We start from the raw sequence: 26,175 nt of genomic DNA, 5'->3' as shown, positions 1-26,175 counted from the left end.
GGTATCAGCTGCTTTGCTATGGTGTGAGGTTATTTCTGCACTGAACAGTTTGGTATGCCACCTTATATGATGCTACCAGTGGTCGTTGGTTTACGGATGTAACACTCACAAAGCGGGATGATTGTTAGCAATACTTGGCACGTTTTTGCTGAAAAAATCAAGCGGCTTATCAATGTGATTGTGGTCTAATGTCTTTAAGTGATGTCTTAATTGATTTGGCTTAATGCTGTCCGCTGCCAACATTTTTAGACACAGTAAACACATTGGTGTTTCCTCTTCTCCCACTTTATTAAATGTGAAGCCAAACGCCACATACGCGTCATATTTCCTCGTCTTAGCGCTTCATATCTCCAGTGCTCTTTGCTGTTTGCTCTTGTTTGGTTCAAAAATACTGTGTTGAAAATGAGATTGCAAAATATTACTTTATTCTATTACGGCAAAAGATTATGTTCCCCGAGGTCACCCTGGGGGGGCCCTGCCCGGAGGGGGCCCGCCCAACTATTTGAGAAGGACTGGGCTAGATGATTATCTGTTAAATGTTCAACTGAGAACTATCACTTTTTCACTGACAGGAAACCATGATTGAAAAAAATATATATATACTGTATAGTGTTTTTGATCGACAAAGTATGGGGCGCCGTTTGTAAAGCAGCACATTCTGAAAATTACGACTACATTTTCTCACATTTAGCGCCACACAGTGTTTAAAACGTGGTGTGAAATTTTTAGAGTCACCTTTTTTTTTTTTTTTTTTTTTTTTTGCACGTTTACAACATTATTTAGCAACATATTCATTTTTAAATAAGAAGTTTTGGACCTGAATGTTTAAATCCAGAATAAATATTTAATTTAAATCTTAATTTAATCCTATATCTTAAATGCTAAATCTGCAAATGGTTGGAACTAAATATTTAGCTAAATATACAAATTCACATGACTGGAGACCGGAAGTAACAAAATAAAAGCTGGAGTACACAAAATATTCTTTAAATAGTTTCTCCTAAATATGTATTTTACCTATATATTGTTATTATCACAATGACTCATGTCCAAGAGCAGACTGCCACCATTGAGTAAGTTTTATTCATTTTCAAGCAACATAAACAGACAGTCTGAGCTGCTCCACCAACTTTTATTTTGTAACTTCCGGTCTCCAGTCATGTGAAATTGCATATTAAGCTAGATATTTAGTTCCGACCGTTTCCTGATTTAACAATTAGGATATTGGATATAAATTTAAGATTTGAATTAAATATTTAGTTCTGGATTTAAACAATCAGGTCCAAAATGTCTTATTTAAAAATACATATTTAAGTTGCTAAATAATGTTGTAAATGTGCAACAAAAAAAGAGACTATAAAAATTTCACACCATTTCAAACACTTTGTGGCGCTAAATGTGAGAAAATGTCGTAATTTTCAGCATGTGCTGCTTCACAAACGGCGCCCCATAACAAAGTATCACAAATTATTCCATTTAAAGATGATATATGATTTGTAACTGTGCAGTGCCAAAATTAACTGTAGCTTTGTGGAAATGGTCTTGAGCAACTGTGTTCATGAACTCTGACTTTGTTTTTTCATTTTTTTTCTTTCTCCTGCAAAAGTGGGAGGAAATCGGGGAAGTAGATGAAGATTACGCACCAATCCACACCTACCAAGTGTGTCGTGTCATGGAGCAAAACCAGAACAACTGGCTTCACACCAACTGGATACTGACTGAGGGAGCCCAGCGGGTGTACATCGAGCTTAAATTCACCCTGAGAGACTGCAACAGCCTCCCTGGTGGCGTCGGAACTTGCAAGGAGACGTTTAATATGTATTACTATGAAACGGATGGGAGTGAATTGGAGGATGGAGAGATGGGGGACGGGGATGGGATAACAGAAGAGGAAGACAGGGCGCTGAAGGAGAGCCAGTACATCAAAATTGACACCATAGCAGCTGATGAGAGCTTCACCGAGCTTGACCTTGGGGATAGGGTTATGAAGCTCAACACCGAAGTCCGCGATTTAGGCCCTTTGACTCGGAAGGGCTTCTTCCTGGCCTTTCAGGATTTGGGAGCCTGCATTGCTCTTGTTTCCGTGCGAGTTTTCTACAAACGCTGCCCATTTCTCGTGAAGAGCCTGGCCGAGTTCTCCGATACCATCCCGGGATCGGAGGCGTCACAACTGGTGGAGGTTGTCGGTCGCTGCATCAACAACTCTCTGCCTTTATATGAGCCTCCCAGAATGCATTGCAGCACGGAGGGAGAATGGCTGGTTCCCATTGGGAAGTGTGTGTGCCAGCCAGGATTTGAAGAAATCCTTGGATCCTGTCAAGGTGAGCGCAAAACTTTTGTTGAACTTCTGATCACACTCTGCCTGCTTTTGTTCATCTGGCATCTTTATTTATCCGAGAGTGTCTATATATATTTTTTTTTTTACCTAGTGCATGTTTTTTCTTGGCTTAGTGGAGGGTTTTTCCCCTGAGCCTTGAAGCACTTTGCTGCTCTCATCCAGCCGCCTTTCTGCTAAGCCTAGAAGCCAAACATTCCCACCTCCGACGTCAACCGACATTCCCATGTGCACCCTGTCCTCTCTTGTTTTCTCTGATGCTCTTTTTAATACGGCTGTCTCTGTGCTGTCAAAGCACTTGTGTGATTATCCTCCTTATTCAGTACATTTTCAAGCTAGGTTCTGGCCCTTTAAACACAAAAATATATCTATTGTTCAAGGGTAAGCACCATATGTGACACGATGTAGTGTAAATATCCATTTAAAAATCATATATTTAATTAATTTTAAATAACAAATTACATTTAAAACTCAGCATGTGTTTTATTTTTTTTTTTCCAAAATATAAGGGAATCTCCAAAATGGAAAGGAATTTTGTAAAAAATTTGCCCTTTTAATATGTATTTCATATGATGAGGAAAACTAATTTATGCATGCAATTGCACATGACACAAGTGTTAGGGTAGGTTGTACGTAAAATAGCTTTAATAAAAGAATAAAAGACAATCCCTCCTGGAAAACTATAAGTAACGATTATTTCTGGTAGAATGCAAAATGTTGGTAGAAAGTGTTGTCTTCGTCAACGATGACTATAATGAAAATATTTAGTCAACGAACTATTTTTTTCATGACAAGACCGTAACGAGCTAAAAACGTGTTTAGGGAGACTAAAATATAACGAGATGAATGCCAGTTTTCGCCTGACAAGACGAGAACGAGACAAAAATGCGCAATAGTTTTTGTCACATGTTGTCAATGTATGACATTTTATGTGTAATTGGTCTGCATTGTAGCAGTGTCTGGTTGTGTCACTCATGTGATGTGCGACTCACCAGTGTCCTCAGGCTTGCTTGTGTTGAAACACACATAGTAAGGTTTCCTTATCTTGCCTAGCAAGAATATGCAATGTTGCTTTAGCCTTTAAAGGTCTGTGCTGACTGATCATCACACACTAAATGTAACTCGTAGCGTTAGCATGTCATTCGCATTAGCATTAGGCTAATGCTAACTGCGAGCGCCCTCATAAACTCTTGGACTACTTTTTTACATATGGTTCGTGTCGTCCAGGTGAGTTTAATTAATTGAAAATAATAAGGGCTGTCAAACGATGCATATTTTCAATCGAGTTAATCACAGCTTAAAAATTAATTAATCATAATTAGTTGCAATTCAAACCATCTCTAAAATATGCCATATTTTTCTGTAAATTATTGTTGGAATGGAAAGATAAGACACAAGATGGATATATACATCCAACCAGTGGTTGCGCTAGACATTTTCGTTGTCTGTCATTTTGACTGACAGGGTCATAAAAATCTGGTCATAATCTATTTTTACCCGTCACTTAAATTTTTAAAATGATAATAATGACATATTCAATAGTATTTAATTTTCATTCATTTTTAATTAATATTCTGTCCGAACAAGCTTAACAGAGAATCCACACCGTGCCATCACACATCAAGCAGATGAATATCTAACTTTTTCTCCGCAGTGACAAAAACAGCTGACTGTGGCCCCAGTAGGTAGGCTACATATGGAACAATGAAATTAACAGTTCACCTGTTGTGGCCTGAACGCAGTCTCACACCTTCCTCCTGGTGCGCATGGACTTGAACTGCGTGCCCGCTTGTGCATAATCAAATGTCTCAACTGGGATTGCTGCAGAGGCTATTGTCATAAGGTTTTGGACTTTTGCCTCAGACGGACGACTTCTCATGGCCGTTTTGATGTTGTTCTGGAGGCTGAATCCGCACTCTGCGGCCACACTCTTTTTTTCACCTCTTTTATCAACACCATCGTCGTTTTGGGGCTTTTTGAAGAAACTTCAGACACTCAGTTGCCTTGACATTTTTCCGAGTGAGGCCAACAACGTCATGCAACAAGAGAGACAATAGCTAATTAATATGCTCACTCGCCACCCTGTGGTCTGGGGTGTGAATTGCAACTTGTCAAAATGACAGATGGACTTCAGTTTTTTCCGTCACCGTTTTAAAAAACCGGTCAACGACGGAAAATATTCGGTTAACGCGACCCCTGCATCCAACATACCGTACATAAGTACTGTATTTGTTTATTATAACAATAAAACCACAAGATGGCATTAACATTATGAACATTCTTTCTGTTAAAGGGAACCACAGATAGAAAGACTTGTAGTTCTTAAAAGATAGTACAAGTTATAGAAATTTCGTATTAAAACCCCTCTTAATTTTTTCGTTTTAATAAAATTTGTAAAATTTTTAATCAAAAAATAAACTAGTAGCTCGCCATTGTTGATGTCATTAATTACGCAATGCTCATAGTGCTGAAACCCATAAAATCAGTCGCACCCAAGCGCCAGCAGAGGGCGACAAAACACCAAAAAACACAAGTAACAAGTCGACATGACACTGTGCTGTCATTTTAATCTGTTTGAGCGGGGCATGTGCGTTAAATGCGTCAAATATTTTAACGTGATTAATTAAAAAAATAATTACCACCTGTTAACGCGATAATTTTGACAGCCCTAAAAACAATGTATATAATTTTTATAAATAAAAAAATAAATAATTTTCCTGCCGAGTGTGTATTATCACCAAGTTAGCGTTGTCCTTGTAGACGCTACAGTATATGCTCATCTGTCAATGTTCTTTCAAAATAATTTGAAACCTTTATTTATATAATTTGGAGTAAATATTTTTGTTCTACAGACCAAAACATTTTGAGTCAACGTCGACTAAAACTAGACGAAATTTATCTTGAGTTTTGGTCAACAAAAACTAACTCAAGTAAATGTAACGGAGTACATGTAAAGTGGTATTACCTACCTCTGGGCAGCCGTTTTTTAGAATGTGACACTTCACTAAAAAGCACAGCATAATAACACTGGCTTTTTCGTGAAAAAGAGGTTTAAGGATTTAACATAAGACATGGGTTGCTTGTCTTGCTTAGGCTCTGTAGTTTAATGTCTACCCCCATCTCTGAGTGGTATGAAATGTAAGTAATAGAATGTCCATTTAACCACTACCAAAGTACCCACAATTGTGCAAACTAGTACGTACCAGTACTTGTACTGTGTGACACAGAGTAAAGTGCCATTAGTCAAAATGTCAAGTCTCTTCATTAAAACCTTTTGGCTCAATTACAACAGTAAACTGCAATATGACCCCATTCACAAAACGGGTTTCTGCTCCATCATACACTTTAGTAGTTATTTAGGGTTCCATGTTGCTCAAGGACACACAATATGAGCTGTTGAGCTCTGCTGGCCAAGTGACCTTCTGATTACAATACAGCCAATCTACCCCCTTGTGCCCTGCTGGCCCACTTTGTTATTTCATTGTCCCCAAGCTTCGAGGGAAGGGTGTTAGAAGTGTGCAAAGCGGCTTTATCAAGGATCATTTAGCATGTCTAGTTTTCTATTCCACATTGTCTTCAGAAAATCCAACTTAAATGTACCTCACTTTTCAATCTTCATCTCGTGATTAATTGCTACTACCTTATATGTACTATAAAACCATATCTGACGCCAATGTTGAGGTAATCAGACAATAAGGAGTTGCTTGAAGAAACCTATACATTTAAGCTCTCCCAAAGCTAGTGCGACAAGCAGTGTTTTATAACTAAAAGCAAGTGTAAACCACGTTTTTGTCTGAGCCTCAAGGAGAATTTCTCCTCTAGCATAAATCACCCGAAATGAATTTGACTGTCAAAGTAAAATACAATGTGACCATGTCTTTAAAAACCTTTTTTCCTGTGGCTTCGCTGCCTTTTTGTAGGGACATTTGAAGGTTACAGAACATTACGTTATAAGTTTTAGTGTTTCTGGCTGCAAGAAGACAAAGTTGTGTAAAATGCTAATTATTACCGCTTGTTCAACATTCATTTCTGGATAAAAGATGTCTCACTGCTCACCAGTAAGCATGGTTCGCATTGCCAATGGAGAGAAACAAATGAATGTGACTCCTCTAGCAATTAATGAAGCTACAGTAGTTTTTACACTTCTGCATACAAATGAGGCTGTCACTCTGCCAGCTTCTGAACGGTAAAATATTTTCAGCTTTATCTGTTTTCTGTTTTGTAAATTAATTGTGTGGGGGACTTCTAAAGAGTTGTGATTAATTTGTGAAACAAAGTTTTCTGAGGCGGCTGGATTTAGATCAGTCTATCCATCTCAGTTATACATATATAGTAGTCACTTCATTTAGTCCTTTTATGCTGCTTAAAAAGAGAGGCCCTGCACTGAAAAGAATACAATTGCACATTATTGCCATGTTCAGCCTATTCAGCACCTGCCTGTTTTAAACATGCACGCATCGCTGAGTGGGAATTGTTGCAGGTCATAGTGCAACATAATCTGAGAAAATGTTGCATACTGCCTAGCTGAGCATGATTTAATGCAGTCTTTGTCAATGTGGGACAGAGATGGTTGTGGGCAGCTCGTTCTCACCCCCTTTGTCTTCTTCACGTTTTATCACCATACCTCATTCGCACACTGCTATTTTACTGTCTCATTTTTATCTCTACTTGACTTACTCCAATCTCCCTCATGCTTGCATGCGTTTTCTTTTCCTTTCGTCTTTCTATGTTTATCTCCATGTCACTGTCAATCATTTATTGTCTCCCAAATCCTTGCTTCTTTCTATTCTTTTTTTTCTCAAACTAAACTGCAACCTTCAACATTAGCACTCCTTTAGCTTGGGCAGTAAGACACTTTTTCCTTTATAGATCAGGCCATAATGTCTCTGTGGAAAACAATCACTTGAATTACAGTGTGCCTGCTCGGCATAAGTGTTTTTCACAGTGAGCGTAGTGAGGCCGACAACACAGGTCATTGTCACCACACAGTACACACACATTTGCATGGAAATGCATTAGGGCTGCAGCTATCGATTATTTTAGTAGTCAATAAATCGATTAACTAGTTAGTTCGAATAATCGAGTAATCGTGTAAGAAACATGAAAAATGCTATAAAACGCTAAGGTTTAAAAAAAAAAAAAAAAATATATATATATATATTTACATATTTACAATGCTTTTAACAAATGGTTCAGACACATATTCCCACAAAAAAAACAGCTAAATATACAGATGAACTACATTACGAATGCATTAAAAAAAAACATTAGCTCAATCAAAAACTTAGCTTATGTTGGTCTTAACATGGAGCTGCTGGATTCAGCCATGTGAAATGAGGCAGACTAGAGGGCAGTGTATCCACCCAAATCAATAAAAGTAAATGCAAACACTTTCAAAATAAACCATTACAACACCACTTTAATTAAACAAATACTCGAAGCAGCAAAATTTAATTTGAATATTGTTTTTTGATCGAATACTCGAGTTAATCGATTAATCGCTGCAGCACTAAAATGCATTATTGGAAAGATATGAATTTGGTGCACTCCAGACTTAGTATGAATTTAGTTCCTTTTGCATTATGTTGTATGTTTAACAAAATAGTCTAGTCTAAAATATTGTCATCACATTCCAAACACGACTAAAAAATTACTGTCATAGGCCCATTTAATTTTTTACGACACGTTTTTGCAGGTTAATGTGTATGTTTTAACGGTTTGAAAAAAAGTCACCACAAAAAACATAAGTCCTGAGTAAAGATACACGATAATATCGGGTGCCGATAATTATCGGCCGATAATGGCAATTATGACGTCACACAGATAATACAGATAATAAAAAAATCAACCGATAATGCAATCCGATAATTACATACTTGATTTAGCCTCCAAATGTGCGCAACCAAGCAGTTTTCTCCACTTCTTCACTGCCGCCTGCTCAACCCCTCCCCTCTCTGAAGCCCCTGTGGGAGGAGGGGTTTAGGAGTACGGCGTCATAGAGGAGGCGGTGTTACACATCAGTGTTGAGGCGCTCTCACTAGCGTGCGTTGCTTTTCCCGTGTGTGAAATGAAATAAACGACGCTCTCGCCATCTACAAAACAGTTCCTCAAGGCCTAAAGAAAGCGTCCTCATTGAACACCACTGGCACTAACTCAGCAGCCATTTAAAACTGCATCACAATGATTTTTGGAACGAATATGCTGCTGCTAGCACGAATGCTAAAGCTATTGTTAACAAATAAACTATAAAGGAAGCTACGGGGCTTGTGACGATACAGAGACGCTGCGGTCCTCCCGGAGTCGGGGTGTTTGGGAATGCAGCCCAAAGCGAGTGGTAAACTCCCATCTATGGCTAAACACCTCACGAGATCGATAGTTGACAAGTAGCTGTCTTCCGACGGAGCCCGCCGGTCCGGCAGGCCGCCGCCTCGCCCTAGGCGGGTAGAGCATGAGAGCAGAGCCATGCACCGAATGTGCCGCAGCGAGCCGGCCGGGGCGGGCGGATATACGGTATGAACTTTGCTGCCGCCGCCACTCCGGTTCAAGACAGAGGCCTGGCGCGGGTGCTAATTTGGCAGCCGGGCGGACTGAAGGGCACAGGCGGGAGGAAATTCCCGAAATGACCCGATAGCCAAACCCCTGGATGAAAAAATAATGCAGTTTATACGACCACGATTCTTCGTGAAAGACATGTCGATCACATCAGTTTTACCACGGACATTTACACAGTTGATGTCAACAAACCATGTTTATCATGACGGCACAGTGGTTAGTTGATAATTGTAACATGCACCAAACGACACAAAGAAGTCATCCAGTCAGTAATGCATTCAGTACGCTTTAAATTTATGACGTCTTAATCAGATCATTCTTCTTAAATCTAGTCAAATAATTTTCCCCATCTTGTTTGAGTGTTGAAGACTAGTTGAATGCGCCAGATTATTCCACTTACTTGAACTAAATATTGCAATTTGTTCTTATTAAGCCCAAACATATAAAAAAAATAAGGTCATTTTTCACCTAAATCAAGAAAAAATTGCTTTCAAATAATGTTTTGAACCATACATATTCTTGAATAAAGAACATATCTGACAAGTTTTTTTTTTTTTTTTTTAGGATTATATATAATAATTTTTTGCTTAAAATAAGGCTTATTTTCTTATTTTCTTATTTTCAGCTGGCCATTTTTCTTCAAGAAATCTGAATGAAATATACTTGAAGTGCTGGCAGTTAATTTAACTTATTTCCAATAGATTTACACTGAAAACAAGGGACTTTAACTAGTCTTAAGGAGCTTTGTTTTTGCTGTGTAGTAATGTTATACTTTAGGAATGGCATACTTTTAAAGCCATTTTTGTGCAACTTATGTATTTACTCTGTAAGTAATTGTTGCCAAAAGTTTACCATTACACAATGTCAGACAATCTGTCTTTATTTAGATATTGGAATTTACTACTACTACTACTTGTTCACATTTGATGTTGAAAAAAAAAAGAGCAATATTATTTTTGCACAGCAATATTTTCTCTTGTGTATACTTTAAAATTTTACATAAATCTTTAATAAAATTATCGGCTTGACATTATCGGTTATCGGTTGGAACGAGGAGGAAATTATCGGTTATCGGTATCGGCTGAAAAATGCATTATCGTGCATTAGTAGTCCTGAGTTTCCTGTTCACAACTGACGATTGTTGTCACAAATGTCATTTGTACTTTCACTGTCAGTATTTCCACTAAAACAACATTTTTACCAGCCATAAGCTCAACATGTACAACATCTAGCGTCTTTTGGGCTGTTTACATGGTGACGCTGCAACACCGAGACGCAACGATCGTGTTAAACACTCAAAACAGCATACATAGTTGAACATAGTCTTTGAATGAGTGTTTTTATAATGTTTTTAAAAATTCAGATATATTTTATGTTCACCTTTTTTGTGCCTTTTGAAACAAAATAAAAAACCGCGTGGACGCCATTGCTTGGAATGGGCGCGAATGTTGTCTTCTGGGCTGAGGAGGTTGTTATGAAGGAGGTGCATCATTGGCTGTCGCCTTGTAAAACTGAACTGCCCCCTAGGACCTGGCATGAATGCAACATAATTTTCACACAGAATTACAACGTCGTTCAAATGGAGACAGAACCTATACGGAACCATGTAAATACAAACATGAAATTTGTCGTATTCTTGAAGCGTCACCATGTTAACGGCCCCTTTGAATGGCGTACCGCACACAACACGTCACTTTTGCTCATTAATATTCATGACGTTAGCAACTGTTGCCAGGGGGTCAAACTCGCGTTTGTCCCTCATGCTAGATGCATGTAAGTACTGTACAAACGAGATGTTTACGGAGCTATACCTACCGATTCTGTCCGAAAATGATGTCGCTGGTGCAAAATTCACTGGTAAAGTGGTGAAAGAACATACAGATGTTCAGTTAAAGAGATGGCTTGAGTGTCGAGGGCTGAAAAAGAGCTGACCTGATCCAGAGGAAGCTTTTTTTATCGACATCTTTTTTCTTGTGTGCATTGCCTTACCACATTGACGATGACATTCTCCTGTTTCAACAAGCTATCCTTTACCACGATATGCCCTGTCTTTCCTCTGGTTGTCTTACGTCTCTGACCGTTCTTGGGGGTAATATATATTGCTATTTTTGTGTAGCGATCGCAAATGCTACTCAGTGACAGCCAATGAACACTTATGATTTTTTTCATTAAGAATAAATCTGAATTCTATTCATTTATTTACACTTCCCCTTTACTAAGGTTGTTTCTTTACAACAGAAAAGGTAACGCTAGTAAACATAGAGCCTACCCGTAGGCATTGACAGGCTTACTACAAAAAGACCAAGGCCAACATGGCTAATTTATTTAAAAATCCGTATTTTAGAAAAATAGGACTACATGATTTTTTTTTATATATAGATAAAATTTAATTTTTTTTGTCATGTCTTTCATTGTCAGACAGAAGCAGCACGGCAAAACGCCACGCTAAAAAATAAGTAAAGATATCACAATGGCTTACCTCTTCGGGGCAGGCAATGGATCAGGATTGTCTATCTCTAGGACCATGACCCCCAACAAAATGTTTACTTCATATAAAGGTGAATGGCTCCACCTTGCTGGCGTTAAACTGGTCTTTTGGACATCCGCAGAAGTTGATCCATTGTTCACATTTTTTCCCTTTGTGCTTTTGTTTTGCGAAAAGTATTAGGAAAACATTCTTCATATGTGGACGGTCGTAATGTTTAGAGTCGTTTTTACAAGGTTCATAGCAGCAGTGTTTACTCTGCATGTTCTTTTTTGAAAGAATACAGGCAGAAAAATGTGAGTGCGCTTCTATGTGGACCCCCCTGCAGTCTAAAAATAGCATTTTTGCAGTACGCTATTGGGTTCAATGCTAGTACTAAAAAAACAAACAAGTAAATACATAAATAAATGAATAACTCATTCAAGCCATTGTAATGACAAATAGTCAGGCCTGTTAAAATTTGTACCCGTGCTTCGCATGTAGCAAAAACTAACACAGAACTGTCAAAAAACCTAAATTGTTTCATTTAAAACTTTGAAATTAATTATTTAGCCTGTAACTGAATTTCTGAAATTAAAGTCGGAGTTGTTGTCGTTACTCCACAAGAAAGGAAGACCAACTCATTGCATTTACATATTAGGCATGTGCATGTGCTTTTGTGAGCTGTCTCGATGTTGGCACAACTTTAGCTGGGATAATTGCTAAGAACCAGCAGCATTGTCAGCACAGAAAGCCTGCAGAGCGAGGCATAAATGTGTGAAGATAGGTCTGTTAAACTGCATGCAAGGGGAGTATATAGATGAATTAGAGAAGTGATGGAAAAACAAGTGGATGCAAGAAAAATAGAAGATTTCTCTCCACAGGGTGTGAGGCCAAATAGACAAAGAGATGGATGACTGTTGTTTCTGGGGCGACGGCCACTGAGGAGGGATAACTGAGGACAGAATTGGGCAGATGGATGATGAGAGAGATGAAGTATGGAGGCGTGGGTAGAACTTGGAGATAGAGTTCACTCTGTCAAACTCGAGCAATGAATTTTAGATGTAATATTAGAAATTTAATTGAATTCAAGCTTGCGGAGAAAAGGCAGAAACTTCACTAGGACTTTGATAGTACGTAGCTGTGACCCTAATGAGATCCAGCACAATAGAAACAGACCTAGACCTACAGCCCAGAAAAAAAAAATCAATATTCAAAAACCTGACCGAGTGCTTTTATTATAGGTTTTATGAAAGTGACTTCACGGAGACGAAAGAAAAAGATAAACCACATGTGAATTAAGGCATCTCGTGTGACTTTGGTTTGCCCTTTTTTACCCCTGGGAGCACTTACAGTGTTAAAAGTAATTTATCGCAGATAAGTTAAAGAACCCTGGCCAACATTGTGTGTTTTTGCTGAAGAAATATTGTAAAATATATTACTCGCTAGACACAAGAAGATTCAAATTTTGGTTTATTAGCTAGAAGAACCATTTGATTTAAGGATTTTTGAGATAAATACAATGAATTAAGCTTATGCTGTACTGTACACAGTATAATAAAGGTTGGATTTTATCATCAGTTAAGGAAAAGCTTTATTGGTCTTAATGCATATAAGCTAAGTGCAGTGTTCTTACAGTATATGATGGTCTTAAAAGTGGTTAAGAAAAATGGAATGTTCCGCTGAAATACATTTGAAGGACTAATTTGAGTGTGGAAATAATGATAGGATGCAGTGATTGACAGCTTTGTATCGTTCAGATGTGTGCCAAGCTGAAGAGATAAAATGTTTGAAGTTGTAACATGGCCAGTGAAATTCAGCAAGAAGTAGTTGGGGGACGGTAAGCGGGAAAGATGAAAAGGGATGACAGATGATAAGGAATATAAATGAAAACGAGGACAACAGTGGCTATCATCAATCGAAAGAAATTCCTAGAAAAGAAATTCCTGGAATGCTAAAATGCCGCAGAGAATGCTTCTATTTATGTCCTCAACTGTGTGTTGGGTAATGCTGGATGTCCCTTTGCGATACTTTCCTCAAGAGGCGGGTCTCCCTTGATGTTCTTCTGTGTTTGCCTGCCTGTCAAATGTCACTGTGGCGTATGTCAAGCTCCATCTTGTCAAATAGTGCTGCCGTCAAAATCGGTTTCTTTGGATTCGTAACTCTAGGAAGCCTTCTTCAGTCTGTCTCTTGGGACCACTGGATTGCCAGCAAGCAATAGCGTGGAGGTTGTGCATTATAGCGACAGGGGTATTACAGTCACTTGCGTAACACAGAAATATATATGTACAGCCGCTTCAGAGGACCCCACATTTAAGCAGTTGAAAACCGCACTTTCACTTCTTCATGTATTTAAAAAAAAAATTTGGGGGGGTTGAGCAAGCTGTAGAAAAGCCTATTGATACTTTATCACTCCTTATTTAAGCATTTTTGGGCACAAAAAAAAAAAAAAAACAACAACAATTAATTATTCAGAAATGTTCACTATTTCTGTGCGAAATACAGTTGTCCACTGTGTCTGTTTGTTATCTATCTGTTGTTATTCACAGTGTGTCTTACTCATATGAAATGGAAATTACAGTTTATTAGGTCACTTTTGATAAATTCAAGTGTAACTATCCATGTATAAGTTGTCCATTGAACTGTATGCAAAATGTTTACAGTTTTTTTTTTGTACCGTGGAATTTTTCCCTAAAATCTCTCATTACACTAATTAAATGATTGAATTATTTTCAAAGAATAAGTATAAAGACTCCCACAGATCCATATCTATTGAAATTGTGCAATAAATATATTCTTTGTAGCGGTTTGCATCTGCATAGTTGACACCAATGATGTACCAAAAGCAGTGTTGTTAATCTTTTAAAAATGTAATTAATTACAGTTACACATTACTTCTACCAAAAAGTAATTGAGTTAGTAACTCAGTTACTTCTAGAGGTGTGCAAAATTTCCGATTCTTAGATTATTCGCGATTCGGCCGTGGAAGATTCGAGAACGATTCACAAACATCCAAATTCTGATTATTGAAATATGCGAAGTAAAGCGGAAGTACACAACACTCAGCGCGCCGCGCGGTCTTCGGGATGGAACGGAGTGAGAGTAGCTAAACATCTTGCTTCCCATTACCCGACCCCTCGGGTAATGCCAATGTTCAACTCACGGCTCTAGCTCAACTCATGCAACGAGATAAAAAAACACAACAACATACCTGACTGGTACCGAAAAGCTGCTCCAAAGTACGTTCACATAATGTTACGGTGGATATCATTTATATAGGACTAGATGCAATATAGATTTGGTGGTGTTAGCAGCACATCTACAAAAAGCTAGATGCGGGCGTTATAAATGGCCGCCATCTTGAAGCAGTACACTTCCCTGCAAGGCTGTTGTATCGAACCTTCCAAGCAAACCTAATTAACTTTTTATCTAAAATAATCCTAAATCGGTAAAATATTGACTTGAATCTATCTTTAAAATAGTTTTAAAACTTTCACATGTCGAAAGTAGACCAAAGGGAAATAATGGAATAACTGGAGCAATTTTAACAAATTTAATGGTTGATTCACAACATTAAATTAATTGAATGTAGTTTAAAGCTGCTGATACAGAATGGGGACTGGAGTTTTTTATTTAATGTTATTTTTGTATGTTTGTTTACTGCTACAGTGCCTTGCAAAAGTATTCGGCCCCCTTGAATCTTGCAACCTTTCGCCACATTTCAGGCTTCAAACATAAAGGTATGAAATTTATTTATTTTTGTCAAGAATCAACAACAAGTGGGACACAATCGTGAAGTGGAACAACATTTATTGGATAATTTAAACTTTTTTAACAAATAAAAAACTGAAAAGTGGGGCGTGCAATATTATTCGGCCCCTTTACTTTCAGTGCAGCAAACTCACTCCAGAAGTTCAGTGAGGATCTCTGAATGATCCAATGTTGTCCTAAATGACCGATGATGATAAATAGAATCCAGCTGTGTGTAATCAAGTCTCCGTATAAATGCACCAGCTCTGTGATAGTCTCAGGGTTCTGTTTAAAGTGCAGAGAGCATTATGAAAACCAAGGAACACACCAGGCAGGTCCGAGATACTGTTGTGGAGAAGTTTAAAGCCGGATTTGGATACAAAAAGATTTCCCAAGCTTTAAACATCTCAAGGAGCACTGTGCAAGCCATCATATTGAAATGGAAGGAGCATCAGACCACTGCAAATCTACCAAGACCCGGCCGTCCTTCCAAACTTTCTTCTCAAACAAGGAGAAAACTGATCAGAGATGCAGCCAAGAGGCCCATGATCACTCTGGATGAACTGCAGAGATCTACAGCTGAGGTGGGAGAGTCTGTCTATAGGACAACAATCAGTCGTACGCTGCACAAATCTGGCCTTTATGGAAGAGTGGCAAGAAGAAAGCCATTTCTCAAAGATATCCATAAAAAGTCTCGTTTAAAGTTTGCCACAAGCCACCTGAGAGACACACCAAACATGTGGAAGAAGGTGCTCTGGTCAGATGAAACCAAAATTGAACTTTTTGGCCACAATGCAAAACGATATGTTTGGCATAAAAGCAACACAGCTCATCACCCTGAACACACTATCCCCACTGTCAAACATGGTGGTGGCAGCATCATGGTTTGGGCCTGCTTTTCTTCAGCAGGGACAGGGAAGATCGTTAAAATTGACGGGAAGATGGATGCAGCCAAATACAGGAACATTCTGGAAGAAAACCTGTTGGTATCTGCACAAGACCTGAGACTGGGACGGAGGTTTATCTTCCAACAGGACAATGATCCAAAACATAAAGCCAAATCTACAATGGAATGGTTAATAAATAAACGTATCCAGGTGTTAGAATGGCCAAGTCAAAGTCCAGACCTGAATCCAATCAAGAATCTGTGGAAAGAGCTGAAGACTGCTGTTCACAAACACTCTCCATCCAACCTCACTGAGCTCGAGCTGTTTTTGCAAGGAAGAATGGGCAAGAATGTCAGTCTCTCGATGTGCAAAACTGATAGAAACATACCCCAAGCGACTTGCAGCTGTAATTGGAGCAAAAGGTGGCGCTACAAAGTATTAACGCAGGGGGGCCGAATAATATTGCACGCCCCACTTTTCAGTTTTTTATTTGTTAAAAAAGTTTAAATTATCCAATAAATTTTGTTCCACTTCACGATTGTGTCCCACTTGTTGTTGATTCTTGACAAAAAATTAAAATGTTATATCTTTATGTTTGAAGCCTGAAATGTGGCGAAAGGTTGCAAGGTTCAAGGGGGCCGAATACTTTTGCAAGGCACTGTATATGTTAACTTGATACTGTAATAGTAGTGTGGTTTAGCCTGAGAGTATTTTTGAACAATTTTGGAACTAATGTACAAAACATTAAAAAAAAAAAAAAAAAAAAGGAGGGGGGTGCATCAATAATCGTTTTATAATCGAATCGGAGCCTCTGAATCGTAATCGTAATCAAATCGTTAGGTGCCCAAAGATTCCCAGCTCTAGTTACTTCAATGTAAAAGTAATTAGTTACTTGGAAGTTGGTCTTTACCCTAAATTTAACTAGACACAGGGGTATTGCGGCTATTGTGACAACTAGATTGTAACCTTTGCTTTGTTTGGAAGTCATTTAATATCGTGAATCAACCGTTAAAGTTGTTAAAATTGCTCCCATTATTGCATTAGTTCCCTTCTGTCGACTTCTGAAGTAAAAGTGAAACTGTTTCATCATTTAAAGATAGATTCAAGTCAAGATTTTACCGGTTTAGGAGTATTTTAGATAAAAAGTTACTTAGGTTCGCTAGGAAGGTTCGCTACAACAGAGCATTCCTGAGAAGTCTCCTGCTTTAAGATGGCAGCTGTTTACTAACGCCGGGAGTCTGTAATTTCGCATCTAGTTCTCTATACATACACATTAAAAAGAAAAAAAAAAAGTTCTATATACATGTGTCTTAATGCCGCTGAGTGATTTCGCATCTAGTTCTATGTACATGTGATATCTACCGTAACATAATGCGGGCGTAGTTTGTAGGCTGTCGGCTGCAGTCAGGTTTATTGGAGCCACGTAGCATTGCGCTTGCAACAGCGTCACAGTTCCAGTCCCTCCTCCCCTACTCCCGCTCTGCTCTCTCCGTGTCGCTCAGACAGTAACGCACCCCTCAGTAACAGTAACAGCGTTGCAAAGATGAGAAAAGTAATTAATTTAGAATACTCACTACTGAAAAAAATAACGCTGTTATACTCTAACGCGGTTATTAGCAACACTGATCAAAAGCAAAGGATTCTGGTAGAGGGCATGAGAATCAGTGGAAAACAGTATTCAAGACTCATTGACTTTATTGTGCGAAGAGTTGGATTATGAAAATTAAATGTGGGTCAGAGGAGGAAGTCCTGAAGATGATAATTTTGGAGAGATTCAACCATACAGGTTCGAATAGGAGGCAGAATCAAAATCACACGGCGCAGGTCCTACACAAATTTTTCTCCATTTCCATCGGATCTCAGGCACCTACTGACTGGTATATATCTTACAATTACGCCTCTCGACCATACACAAGAGCAATCAGAGGGATTTGAAAACGAATAATTTATCTAAAAATATTAACACTGAAGCGCAAATTAAAGTAACAGGAAAATGGTACGGTGGCACGTCAACATACGATCGCGTCGACATACGATCCTTTCGACATCTGACGTATAATTTGATTCATCATTTGTCTCGCATATGACGACATGCTTGAAATACGACGATTAATGACAGCATTGCAATTTTTTTTGTTTTCCTACAAGACGGACACACATATGATTTTCTTGTGAGAGAAATCAAAATGTGTCCCAAGAAGGTTAGTGCAGGTGGTGAAAAAAGGAAAAAGGTGACGCTTACCATTGAAATTAAGAAGGAAATGATTGAAAAATATGAGCGTGGTGTGCACGTCAATGAACTGCCATGTCAATATGGCCGGAATATGTCTATGATTTCATCCCATTCCACATCTCCAATGCCTTAGTGTTATTCATGCTTTCCTAACGTCCTAAGATCTATATTTTGTTATTTATATAAATATCCGTATGTCACACAATGTTCCTTGCAGCTGCAGTTTCCCTTTTCCTAATGTCCCTTTCGAGCAAAACACTTAAAACTGAGCTTGCTCAAAAATGGACGACCCATCATGAGGCACTTAGAGGCGCGCAGTGAATGATAGCATAAAAATCTGCGAGGGATGGATGGAAGCCTTTTTCATCATCTCCTCAAGTATGAATTGAGTCAATTTGCTGCAAAAAGAGCTGCCATTCATCATTTTAGATCCTGCTCCATTGGAAACCTACTGGCTGCTTTCATTGCATGTTCCCGTTTTGTGTTCTCCCGCTCTGCGTCTCTCCCTCACGCTCTCCTCCTCTCCATCTTCGGCCCCTCCCCACTCCGTTCCTCCATCATGGTGATGCTGTCATGACAACTAAAGTGCTTCCTGAGTGCTTGTTGGGTAAACCAACTTCCTCGCTAGGGTGTCCTTTCTTTTTTTACCCTCCCTACTGCTAACATTCACACACACCCACACCTCTTGCTGCACACGTGAGACACTTATTGAGAGCAATGAGTAATTTTTTAAATATGATTTGCTTTGGTTTCAAACAGAATCACTTTTGAATAACTGTCATAAGGTGCACTTCTTTAAAATGGTTCACACAAAGAATGGCATAAAACAAAACACACTCCTACGTGCATTCCTTTTAGTTGGTGAAATATTGATAAAATGCCTCATTCAGCAGCTCCAGCTTCTATCCATTAAAGCGCGTTGTCTCTAGTGGCCCCAGCAAGTGGTGGCTCGTACAAGTCTTTTTGTGTCTCCTCCTTTCTTTTGATGCATTTAGGTCAGCATCCCAAATTAAACTGTTTCAAAAACCATTCTCAGGCTTCTTGTGTGGGACTTTATAGCAAAAATGCAAACATTTTTGTATTTTTGCAGTACACCAAACAAGGATATTGACACAAAATATACAAATGCAGATAATGTGAATTAATATACTGTAAATCTACTGTTGTATACTTCCAACTGCTTCTCAATTATTTTCTGTTATGCCCCCCTCAGGAAGACGTAAACGTTCCGCTCTCTGCCACCACTGTAAATATACTGTAGTATCCCTTGTATATAAAATTCTTATTACTATAGGTACAACTCTTCATAACATTGTTCTTTTTAATATTAAACAAAAAAGTAATATAGATCAACTTACAATAAAGTGTAAAAAGAACAAAACACATCCATTCTGTAAAAATACACTCAAGATACATTTTTTGACCGATTGATGCTGAAAAATAAAATTTAATAAAATGAATAAATAATAATAAATTCAAATTGATCAGCAACATTAACTCATTAGGACAATATGTCGAACAATTAGACAGAAAAAACAAAAATTAATACAACAAAAGGACATTGTCATTGGACAGAGGGACAGTTTTTATTTTTGCTGCAGGCAGTATCAGCTCCTTTGCTATGGTGTGGGGTTATTTTGCACTGAGCAGCTTGGTATGCCACCTTATATGATGCTGACAGTGCTCGCTGGTTGACTGATGTAACACTAACAAAGCGGGAGGATTGTTGGCAATATTTGGCAGTCGCTGAAAAAAATAATTCCTGCTGTCCGCTGCGAAAGTAAACAGTCTTGTCTTTCCTTGTCTCCCACTGTCCTAAAAGTCAAAGCCAAAAGCTTAATGCTACATATGCTTCGTCATATTTCCTTGTCTAATCTTTTCATATCTCCAGAGGTCTTCGCTTTGTGGTCTTGTTTTGTTAAAAAATACTGCGCACATGCTCAAAATGAGAGTGGCACAGCCACCCACTGAATGGATGTGCAATTACGTACACTTTATTCTAGTATGATAAAAACGTATGTTCCCCAAGGTCACATGTGCCACCCCCAGCGTCGCTCTGCGCCCCCCTGGGTTGGCCCGCCCGACTATTTGAGAAGTACTGCTGTAAATGCATATTAAAGCTATAGACACAAGTTACTCCTGCAAATTTGTTTGATCACCAATTGTAAAACAGAATATTTTTCGCAGTGGAATATGGCTAGAGAACCCACTCTGTTATGTGAATAGTGGGGCTAAGCAATAAGCGATATATAAGTTTCCTGAGCGAAACATACAGTGGTACCTCTACATACGAAGTTAATTCGTTTCCAGGAGCTTGTTTGTAAGTCGAAATGGTCGTATGTCGAGCAGGATTTTCCCATAAGAATATATTATAATTGCCATTAATTCGTTCCAAAGCCCAAAAACCTACACTAAATCCTTAATAAATATTGCTGGTACTATTACAAATGGCAATTACACATAGCAAAACAAATAAAGTATTAATAAAAATAGGAATAATCATAATAATTCCTGTAATAATGTAACAAAATTACGTTCTCTTGAGGCGGACGTATTTTGCGTGCTGTACCTAAACGCACAGCGTCGCTGACGTGAAAGAGAGAGGGAGCGGTGCAGTTGAGAGTTTACTTTCATTTTTAATGTTTTGTTGATAACACTGTCAACTGCGGCGGACAGTAGGCGTGTGATGTTGGACAAGTTCTGAAATAAATGATTAAAACCTGATGAAGCTGGCGATTTCTTTGGCGATGTTACCACAATAATAACTGTCACCTTAACTTATAAAGACTGGCGAATGGAGATTGGAGGAGTGCTGTTGAGATTGTAGACATTTTACAGCTCTATTGTTGAGCCAATTCACTGATGCGCACCCCAAGCTGATATTTTTCTATCATTTGCATCTTCATTTCAATGGTAATCATCACATTTTTTCCTTTTTTTCACCACCTGTACCAACCTTTTTGAAACCTGTGCTGATTTCTCACAAGAGTAATCCGCCATGCGTCCGTCTGCGGTGCTGTCATATCGTCGTAATGCGAGCATGTCGTCAGATGTAGAAACAAATGGCGAGTCAAATTTTACCTCGTGTGTCGCAGTGATCGTATGTCGAGGTACAACTGTTCAGTGTACGAATATTTTCTTCAGTGGTGTAGCATAGAATTCATAATGCATTGACGGGACATCAAAGCTGACCGAGTGGAAACACAAACAAAGAGCTTTTTACTTTGAAATGCTTGTGAATAAATGCTTAAATCCCTGAATTCTTTATATATACACATAAAACAGTCTCGATTCTTGGTTAAAAAGCAAAAAAAAAAAAAAAAAAACGGGCAGTTAGCATTTATTTTGCGTAAATATGTCAAATGTGCTGCAAGTATTTAAGTAACTGTGGCACTGCCTTATCACCACAAAGAGCTTTTTCCGTTGAAAATTCTAGTGAATAAATGCTTAAATCCCTGAATTCTTTATAGATGTGGACGTAAAACAGTCTCGATTCTTGATTAAAAGTAAAAAAAACGTGTAGTTAGCTATTATTTTACGTAAATATGTCGAACATGCTGCTAGTCTTTAAGCCACTATGGCGCCGCCTTATCACCACTAAGAGCTTTTTACGTTGAAAATTCTTCTTAATAAATGCTTAAATCCTTGAATTCTTTATAGATATGAACGTAAACCAGTCTTGATTCCTGGTTAAAAGCAAAAAAACAGGCAGTTAGCATTTATTTTACGTTTTTTATTATTATTATTATTATTATTGCGAATTATGACACTAGTGCCGTAGCGGTTAATTTCTTCCGTTGATTTTTTTTTTAACGTTTCAAATTGCATGCATAGTACGAAAAATATAATAATCACCTTGAATCCTCGAACAAATCACTCCTGAGACAATCCTTCCTGTCTGTATGCGGGACAGTTTCTGTACTTTTTCAACCTAAATCTGGCGTTGGATCGCTGCATGTGTTTGAGAATAACTGCGACCAACTTCGTCCCACTGAAGAGGAGTGTGAGGCAGCCTCCTACTTGAAGGCGTGGCGCAGTGTCTGGGTAATCTGATCCGTCAATATCATTATGAAGTCTATTGGTGTAGTTAAAAAAAAACAAAAACAAAAAAAAACAACCAATTAGTCTGTCCTCATTCACTCCATCTACTGACTTTCAAAAATTAGATTTGTACTGTATTTTATTTTTTACTTTGATGGCGTAGCCAAGCACCTCAGAGACGGATATTTCTTACCTTTCCATATGTCCTCTTTAAATATGATTTTTTTGAAGAACAAATCTGATTTTAATGTGAAATGGCAAATATAAGTACTGTATGTGTTTTTGTTTTTTTCAAACGTTGTTAATGTTACCAGATGGGATTGTTGCATAATTATTGTGTGACTCATTCATGAATTTTAATTACCGCATTTGGGCAAATGACACAGGTGTTTATTTATGAAAGTTTTCAATTTGGTTTTGCTCCAAATTGTGATTATTTAGCTTTGGCCAACTTCTATGATCTACTGACTATCATTTTCATTTGCTAATGCATTCATAATACACTCAAACATTCTACGATTCATCAATTTGTCCAACAAACTGGACCAACATTCTGGCCTGATGAAGGTGATCATTTTATAAAAATTGAGTGCTCGTTGGTTATAATCAGAGGTCGTATGCTGTGCCAAACAGATTCAGACCACGGCTAAAAAGAAAGACTCAAAAAGTGAACGGGAGATTCTGTTTTAAGTGGAGCAGATATTAGAGTCTTTATAGTAGTGGCTTTGTGGCAGACAAAGCTGGCAGGCCAATTACATCCAAGTTAAGCTATCATATATCCACTTGAATAAATGGAGTGAAAACATAGTAGAAATGGCCTCCCTTCCCCTATTCCTGAAAAGAAAAAAAATTGAACTGTTATTGCCACTGAGTTCTATTTCTACTTCCCACAGGAAGCACCTATTAATGTATGAATGTGAAAGGCCATCGCATGACAAAACAAGAAGATTTGCTAAACAACACTACTTTTATTTGGCAGAAGAGCACAACTCAGTTGCTCTCAATAGTTTGATGAGCCAAGCAGAATTTGTAAAATGTACCATTGTTTAATGTAAACATAAATGATAATTCAAAGCATTTTTTAAAACTGGGATTTTAATGAACCTAATGCATTTCAGAAAAACACCATCCTTAAGTATAATTATATAGCAATAAAGGGGATCGAAATGAGTTGGTCCCTGTTCAGTCATCAGTCAAAGTATGAGCACAATAGGTACCAGGGGTCGCGTTAACCGAATATTTTCCGTCGTTGACCGATTTTTTAAAACGGTGACGGAAAAAACTGAAGTCCATCCGTCATTTTGACCGGTTGCAATTCACACCCCAGACCACAGGGTGGCGAGTGAGCATATTAATTAGCTATTGTCTCTCTTGATGCATGACGTCGTTGGCCTTACTCTGAAAAATGTCAAGGCAACTGAGTGTCCGAAGTTTCTTCAAAAAGCCCCAAAACGACGATGGTGTTGATACAAGAGGTGAAAAAACAGGGACTGCACAAGCGGGCACGCAATTCAAGTCCATGCGCACCAGGAGGAAAGTGTGAGACGACGTTCAGGCCACAGCAGGTGAACTGTTAATTTTAATTGTTCCATATGCTACATATGGTAGGCTACCTACCTACTGGGGCCACAGTCAGCTGTTTTTGTCACTGCGGAGACAAACTTATATATTTATCTGCTTGATGTGTGATGGCACGGTGTGGATTCTCTGTTAAGCTTGTTCGGACAGAATATTAATTTAAAATGAATGAAAACTAAATACTATTGAATATGTTGAAGCGGTATGCAATGTTAAGAGTCTTGTTAGCTGTAGGCGCACTATCCTATTCCCCTCACTATCCACTCGCGGGGGCCTGCGCTTGTCAGTGACGTTCCTTATTCTCGCTATATGATTATACAACTTTAACATTTGTTAATAATACGCTCTGTGTGTAGTATCATCCATCGCTTTTCCTTTTTAAATGGGCACTTATAAGCGAACGCAAGAAGTAACAACGGGAACATTTTTAAACAGGCATTTCACGGGAGAGCATTTCGACTCTTCGGCCAATCATATAGCGAGAGCGAGTGGATAGTGAGGGGACCGCGCGCGGCTCTTAAGTGTCTCTGTCACGTGACTGTCGTAGCCGGTAATGCGCTCGGCCAAATGGACACACAAGTACGGAAGGTGAATTATGCCAAACAAAGGGTCACCACAATGCCATTATCATTTTAAAAATTTAAGTGACGGGTAAAAATAGATTATGACCGGATTTTTATGACCCTGTCAGTCACAATGACAGACAACGAAAAAGTCTAGCGCAACCTCTGATAGGTACTGAGTTAATTTGACTTGACTGAAATATGAATTACATGAAAATGTAAGCACAACCAATAGACCACTTAATCCTTTCTTGCCAAATGTATCACATTTGATACACGTAGAATTACATGATTTTGAGACAACCGAAACGACGAGGTGGACTCAGCTGCGGAATTTCAGGCAAAAAAACTTTTATTTAGAAAACAGAGGTTCTTCTGCTGGCATGCGGGGATGAGGAAAAGTACCAACATAAAGAGCTCCAAATGGAGGAATAAGTCAGGATAACCACAATCAAGAGTACAAACAAAAAGACACTCCAAATGGAGGAAAAGCGTAAACATAAAACGCTAGATAACTATGATCAAAAGTTCAAACAAAAGGCAATATATACACAGGAGGTAATGGGGAACAGGTGAAGGGGCAGTTTACATGGCGACTCTGCGACACAAAGACGCAATGACTGAGTAGCGGAATTGCCTCGCGTGCATATGGTGTCGGCGAAGATGGAAGGCAAAGACGAAAAATTCTGAATCCTGCGTCGAAAGTGGAAGAATTCGATTGCGGGAGATTGAGGATTCGCATGCATATCAAAGGCTACTGCCGCGCCGGACCCACGCCGATAACGTCAGCACTCGTACACGTCACATTGGGCGTGCGCAGCGGTGCTATTTAACATTAAAAATTGCAAATGGCGGAACGTCGGCTTTAATTTACTGTTTTAATAATATTTTAAAATTTCAATATGTTGAATGTTTCCATTTTTGTGCCTTTTGGAGCAAAAGGAAAATGCCATTGCTTCGAATGGGCGGGCATGTTTTCTTCCGGGCTGAGGAGCTCCGTGGGGTCAAAGTGCATCATTCGCCGTCGCCTTGTAAATCTGCACTGCCCCCTAGGGCTTGGCTTGAGTGCTACATCGTTTTCATGCGGAATTGCGACATTGTTCGAATGGAAACGAAACCATGTAAATGAACATTTGAAATTTTTCGTCTTCTTGGAGAGTCACCATGTAAACGGCCCCGAAAGCAATAGGTGATTAGGTGACCAGAGGAAGGGCAAGTACGCAGACACGAGGAGAGTGAAGCCTTCACAATAAAACAAGAAATGACATGACATAACAAAATCATAATTTTTAAATATCTTTCCTCAAAAAAATAAATAAATAAATAAATATTTTTTTAAAAAATGGATGCAAGTCAACTCATGCATCTGAAGGTTCCAAGAGGAAAAAAAAACAGGATTTAGCAAGGGTTATAGATATTAGAGCGCTCATTACACATATTATTATTATTATTATTTTTTTTTTTACAAATTTGAAGAAAAGGTTTCATTAAGACCTTATTTTTCAAATTTTGTGATTCACAATTGCTTCATATTGCAGGCATTAAAGAGTTAAACATACAGTATATAAACAAAAGGCATTGTGATCGTCAGGTCCTTTGCTTCAACAATTTTTTTTGAACTGGGTCAACTTTAATTCCAGTTGAATACCCGTGGTCTATAGGATAACTTGCATCTTACATGCACCTTTTTACATGCCAAAGTATTTTTGCTATACAATAAGGTCTTAATAACACAATATATGCACAACAGCTTTCGCATTATCTCATTGTGG

General features: G+C 38.5%; 1 protein-coding gene across 3 annotated transcripts in view; it reads left to right on the top strand.

Annotated features, from left to right (window-relative positions):
- The window catches only part of LOC130905114 (ephrin type-A receptor 5), a 130,722-nt gene that overhangs the window by 28,300 nt on the left and 76,247 nt on the right, over positions 1-26,175 (top strand). For all 3 annotated transcript variants that reach the window (XR_009061034.1, XM_057818148.1, XM_057818147.1), the window contains exon 3: positions 1,607-2,321. Coding sequence is in view for 2 of the 3 variants with exons in the window: in XM_057818148.1 (XP_057674131.1) it covers positions 1,607-2,321 (715 nt within the window). In the remaining variant the exon portion in view is untranslated. The remainder of the gene's footprint in view (positions 1-1,606; positions 2,322-26,175) is intronic.

The sequence above is a fragment of the Corythoichthys intestinalis genome, chromosome 17 (genome assembly GCF_030265065.1).
Source record: "Corythoichthys intestinalis isolate RoL2023-P3 chromosome 17, ASM3026506v1, whole genome shotgun sequence".
NCBI lineage: Eukaryota > Metazoa > Chordata > Actinopteri > Syngnathiformes > Syngnathidae > Corythoichthys > Corythoichthys intestinalis.
Note: the sequence above shows the minus strand (reverse complement) of the source record. Positions and strands in the feature narration are given on the sequence as shown.